This window comes from Cryptotermes secundus, unplaced genomic scaffold (genome assembly GCF_002891405.2).
Source record: "Cryptotermes secundus unplaced genomic scaffold, Csec_1.0 scaffold168, whole genome shotgun sequence".
NCBI classification, from domain to species: Eukaryota; Metazoa; Arthropoda; class Insecta; order Blattodea; family Kalotermitidae; genus Cryptotermes; species Cryptotermes secundus.
The window spans coordinates 370,898-376,897 of record NW_019721760.1 but is presented as its reverse complement, the minus strand read 5'-3'; the positions used below and the strand labels follow the sequence as shown (position 1 = coordinate 376,897).

Below are 6,000 nucleotides of genomic sequence, written 5' to 3'. Positions count from 1 at the left end.
ACAGAGGCGTTCGCAGCGGCCATGAAATCATGGCGTCGACGTTGTGAAAAATGTGTACTGCTGCAGGGAGATTACGTTGAAAAGTGACAGAAGTTTCCAATTTTTTGTATGATTATTGTGTGAGGAAAAAAATCTGAGACCTTAGAACTTGAACGCACAACGTAGTGGTCGGTAATAAATTCTAAAAGAAGAAGAGGACGTGGCTTAAGTTAAGATCTCTCTCGACATTCTCTTGTAGCATACACGCATATGGTCTCTGGCCAGAGATTTGAATACGTGATCTCTCGATTAAGAAACAGAAATAATATTAACTATGCTACAAGCCGGAAGGTCGCGGGATCGAATCCCGATGAGGTGGACTTTTTCAGTTTACCTAATTCTTCTAGCCGCACACTGACCCTGGGGTCGACTCAGTCTCTAACAGAAATAAGTACCAGGAATATTCTTGGGGATGAAGGGAGGCCAGCGTGTAAGGCTGACAACCTTGCCGCCATCCATGAGCCGACTGTCTAGAAATTGTGGGAACCTCGACGTCTCACAACACTATGGGCCTCCAAACCCTGTTACAGGGATAGCTTTACTTCATTCACTTCTAAAAAGTTTTTCACTATATGTTTCGACCAATGTGTCCATCATCAGGCATTGAAATTAATGTTGGGAGAGACGGCTGTCTTCTGTTTCATCTGACACTACGAAACAGAAATGTTAATCACTCGATAGAGACGTTCAGTTTTAATTAATGAATCTGAATATACAATACATACGTGGACGCTAGAACACGTGAGGTACGCAAACTATCAAGGATGAAAGTTGAGAAAATGAGCACTCGACTGGCTTGTTTTTCTCTACATAGCCGAATTCCATATTCCTTCAATTTCCCGGTACTTACCAGTTTCTGAGCCAGAATGGTCTTGTCTTTGCACGGTAGATGCTCTTCCAGCGCCAACACCACGCAGTTGGCAATGATGGTAAGGAGCACTGCGTATTCAAACGGAGTGAACTACTGTTAAAGAAACATATTAGAATAACATCGCTGCAAAAGTTTAAAGATAAAAAATATCAACAGCCACAATTACAAAAACAGGCCTTTGTGATTAGAAGTTAGAGTTAAGTAATAAAACATAAAGTTAAGAGGATATTGGCATTCGTTGTCCGTCATGTTCGGTATTAGCAGGAACAAATACTGACATCGAAAAAGAGCAAGTGCAGAAGCTATTGGTTTTAGGATGGAAATCTCTGAAAATCTGTCAGTCCTTCTGCTGCATTCGAGTGCAACTGAGCTTTATTCCCCATACTTTCACCCATGAGAAAAGAGTTAGGGCTATGACAGCAAAGAGCAACACTAAGCGGCCACTCATCAACAGAGCACGATTTAAATCAAATTAATTCACACTTCAGAGATCTAAACAGACTTACATATTTATCTTTGGGCAGGTTCGTGCACTTTATAACAACTAAAACAACATTAACAATAATGATTATGATGACGAAGATAAAGTAAGATAATAAAGTTGTTCTTGTGCTTAACGAATTGAGCACTACGTCATTAAGACCTATTGGGAGAGGAAGTATAGACCCACGTATTCTTGACCTCGGCACTAGTTGGAGGTGAGTGACGAGCTTCATGCCTAGGGCTCCCTACCCTCAAGTAAAAGCCCTCTTTACCTACTAGAGCGGAGGTTACCAATCGATGCTACATAATCAGAGCTACTGGCAGGGTTTCTAAATAAATAATAAATAGACAAATAAATAAACAAGATCTGTACTGCAAGAAACCAAAGGAGCTCTGTCTATTCGGAACACCTGATGCTCGCTCCGTTTCTCTTGTAGGTTTATGCCTTAATACAAGTCAAGGTGAAAGTTATTCTCCGATAAAATAAAGGTGATGATGAAAGGGGAGGAAGAGGAGAGGAGGAGGACGATATTTCGGTGCTGTCGACAGAGAAATCAGGAAGTAAGGTGAGTTACTCCGTTGTTGAAGGAAACCGCGCGTTCTTCGCGTGTAGAATGGGTTGTCTACTATGCCCCCTTGCATACCGGAAGGTACAAGTTGCTGGAATTCATGAAAGAACGTCTCCCNCCCCCCCCCCTTCGCTGTCCGTCTCAGTCTCCTGAATGCTGCGAGAATGTTGTGCAATTAAAACAAACCTCCAGCAACGAAAAAAGAAAAGTGTGTGTGTGGGAGGGTGGGCTTTGATTTGTAGAAACCGAGTCCTAGATCTTGGCTAGTGAAGACTGAAATCCAATGATTCAGAGTTCTGTTCGACAACAATTTATTGACGTACTGTACAGAGCCTTTGTTACAGCCGGGATAGCGTAGTGTGGCAGAGCGACGGGCCACGGGCTGAACGGCCGAGGGGTCGAGTTCAAGCCTTGGTAGAGTCTAGAATTTTCTTTTCTCCACGTAATCAAGACTGGTTCCAGGGCCCAGCCTCCTATTCAATGGTTACGGGGGGGGGGGGCTCTTTCCCCGGGTTTAAAAAGGGCTGGGCGTGAAGCTGATCATTCACCCCCAACTCAAGATTACGTGGATCTATACATTCACTCCCCAATACGTCTTCATGGCGTAGTGCTTAGTTCAGTATAAGGACAATTTTACCTTGCAGAGCCTTTGTTGATAACACACAAATTACTCCTATAGACACCTAGAAAAATTGTAATCAATTTCAAGGCTTCACATGCAGTTCTTTATGATAAACTTCGATGTTATTTTGGGCCTTATGACTTTGCCTCTCACTCGATTTCCCCTTTAACTTCTGTACGAATGACTCAAGTTAATTTAGCCCTTTAAGGTAAGTTAGGATTACAGTGACCGCACGGTCTGAGGAGTATATTATCCTTTATACCTAGAGCACGGGGATCATGAGTTTGAATCTCAGTCGAAGCATAAATATATATATATATACTCATTTATTTCGTGTCTGGGTTTCCCTGTGTTGAGAGAGGCCCTGCGATGGATCGATGCCCTTTCCAAAGGACTCACAATTTTCTGAAAGATTCAGATTCTGAAGTTGATTCTGAAACGCAGCAGTCTTGAAGGCCTAATCCGAAAATGTTAAAGAAATAGAACTGTAGTTAAAACAAACCTACGTCTCTAAACTTTTCGGTTAAAATTAGTTTGATCTATTGTCATCTCATCATCATCAATGTCTCTACAACCCTTTTGTTGGGCCCTGACCTCTTCTTCAGTTTCTTAATCCTATACACAGACATTCATGCCTTGGGTGAGATTCGAACCCATGATCCCAGCGTTCAAGCCTAACATTGAGCGACCACTGTAATCGACTTGGTCTATCATACCTAGATTAATTAGAATCTGCCCCGTAGTTTCGGAGCAACTCGCCTGAGGGGAGACATCAATCTAGCAGTAAGGTAAAGTTGTCCATGTTCTTAACTAATTAAGCGCTATGCCATAAAGGCGTGTGGGGGATTGGATGTATACATCCGCATTTTCTTTACCTCAGCAATAACTGGAGGTGAGCGGTCAGCTTCACGCCTCGGCCGCTTTACCCCCGAGGATAAAGTCCTTGGTACCCATTGGATAGGAGGCTGGGTGAGCCCCAGAGCCGGTCTAGACGACGTGGAGGAGAGAAAATTGACCCTACTGGGATTCAAACTCTGACCCTTCGGTCGTCCAGCTCGTAGCCAGTCGCTATACCGAATACGCTAATCCGGCTCTCTGAAGCTAACAGATGTTTTTAAAAAATTTCTCCGTAATCCACCTAAAAATTGTAACCAAAGTTTCTCTTTATATGGATAAGGAATTTCGTTATTAACCGAGAACAGTTTTATTGGTGCTCTAATTACACAGTTCGTCTAACGAAGATGAAAATTTTCGTTCCAAAGGTACTGAGTAGGTCTAATTACGACTAAATAACTCCACTTAAGTTTGAAGTGCACGAGTTCAGGATATCCAAGCAACTTCCATACACAACACAACACCCACAATATATTGGTTTCAGGTTTCCGATTGATTTTCAATGTGACCCATGACCTTAAATGTATTCATTCGTCTATTTCAATATTGTAACTCAGTGAACAATATTAACCAAGGTTTCATTTACCTCCTCGTGTATATATGATGTATATGATTTTAATCTTAAGTTGTATAAATAGATCAAGAACAAATTAATTAATAATGTTAATGAAACAATAAAAATAATAAATAAACAAAAGAGTTAAGGAATGGAAGAGGGACAGAGACGAAGGGGACGGTGGAAAGAAGGAAGAAAGAGAGAAAATTGGAACTATAATTTTAAGGACAAAGTTGGGTTGTAGATATAACTGATTATGAAATTTCGTCTCTCTGTGTATTATATGATTCATCCGGTTCACTGGGATTTATCAAAAATTGCATTCCATACGAATTTATAAATTAGACAGAAGTTCAACAGATGTTAGGATAGTAGTTTAAGAATTTTTTTACACGGTGATTAAAACACACTTTTACGTAAACAATAATGTCCGAAACAATGCTCCGTTGTTCACATGTATCGGAATTAACAGCAGTGGAGTCTAGCATTAGAATGGGAGGATAATATTAATATGGACTTTAAAGAAAACTGTTCCGTTGTGGGGACTCGAATCGTTTGACTAGGGACAGGAAGAAGTGTGAATATGAAGATGGATCTATGTGTCTAATTGCCTGATTAGCTGAGCGACTGCTAGCTTTTCAAGAAGGTGCCTGGCTACAGTTGCTACATGAATATGCAAATAAAGGATATGGCCACTCTATGATGAAGCGAGTGTAACGCCGGATGGCGTTATCCTCACTGAGAAAGAACAGTGAGGTGGGCCCCTTGGCGCCGGCGGGGGGCTGTTGGGGGTGTGGGGCCATGCTGTGGCCGGGGGCGGGCGAGCAGTCACGACCAGACCGCTGCTGTGCTGCCGCCTCCTGCGCTGCTGCCAACCTGCGAAATGAAAACACACAGTTGTAAGAACAAACATACTTCCTACTTACGTACTGACTGGTGACTAAATCAGATACTTCGATAACTAAGGGAACATCAGTACCTTGCCGAGTTAAATGGGTGGGCGGTAATAATCCGGCCCCTTGCACCACGACCTTCAACGATATATTGTGCTTCCCTTTTTGATTAACCCATTATTAATTCTATACTTCGAAGAACGTGTTGAGTTGTTAGTATTCCTGGTTTCCTAGTCTGTAAATACAAAGTTAAGTAGTCTGTCAGAATCCGAAGAATGACGAACTGACTCCCTTCACGTAAATGCTCGGATTGTGATACGAAACGTCTAGAGTAGCTTCCATCCACAATCATCCTAATTCATCATAAGAAGTGACACTCCGGTTGGGAGTATATAACTTACACAGATTAGAAAGCGTATTTAAACAAAACGTGAAACATATAAATCTAGAAGGTGTAATTACAGTTGTAGTGAAATCAACCTTTACATAGAATTAAGCAAAGGCTATTCTCTTCCAACGTAGTTAAAGAAACTTATCTGGTCAGAAAAAAGAAACTATATTTACCTTTAGCATTGATATTATTTGCTTCCGCCATAAGCCACACACTGTTGAGAGGGTAAAGGTAAAATTTAAAGCTAACCCTGTAAGAGGCCGCGGAGACCCATAGGATTGTGAGACGTCGAGGCTCCCACATTTTCTAGAAAATCGGATCACAGATGGCGGTAAGATTGTCAGCCTTACGCGCCACCCGCCCTTTATCCCCAAGGAAGATTCCTGATACTCATTCCTGTTAGAGGCTGAGTCGAACCCAAGACCATAGTGCCCCTGGAAGAATTAGGCAAAGTGAAAAATCCAATGACTTCCTCAGGAATCGACCAGGCGACCTTCCGGATTGTGGCATACTGTCTCAACCAAACTATGCTACCGCGTGCCCCGAACTCCGCTAAAGAGTCTATTAATTTTTCATTTAATCTGCGCCTCGCCATCTTCACGAATTGAGGCTACACAATGCAACTAACAACTGATGCCCAGCCGGGATGCGTTTCAAATATTATAGTTAAGTTTCATTTCAT

General features: G+C 42.0%; 1 protein-coding gene across 2 annotated transcripts in view; it reads right to left on the bottom strand.

Moving 5' to 3' along the window:
* Window positions 1–6,000, bottom strand: part of LOC111875626 (voltage-dependent calcium channel type A subunit alpha-1) — a 500,175-nt gene that overhangs the window by 179,470 nt on the left and 314,705 nt on the right. For both annotated transcript variants that reach the window (XM_023872012.2, XM_033755887.1), the window contains exons 3-4: window positions 4,725–4,910; window positions 890–995 (exon numbers count right to left, since the gene is read on the bottom strand). In XM_023872012.2, coding sequence (XP_023727780.1) covers window positions 890–995; window positions 4,725–4,910 — 292 coding nt within the window. The remainder of the gene's footprint in view (window positions 1–889; window positions 996–4,724; window positions 4,911–6,000) is intronic.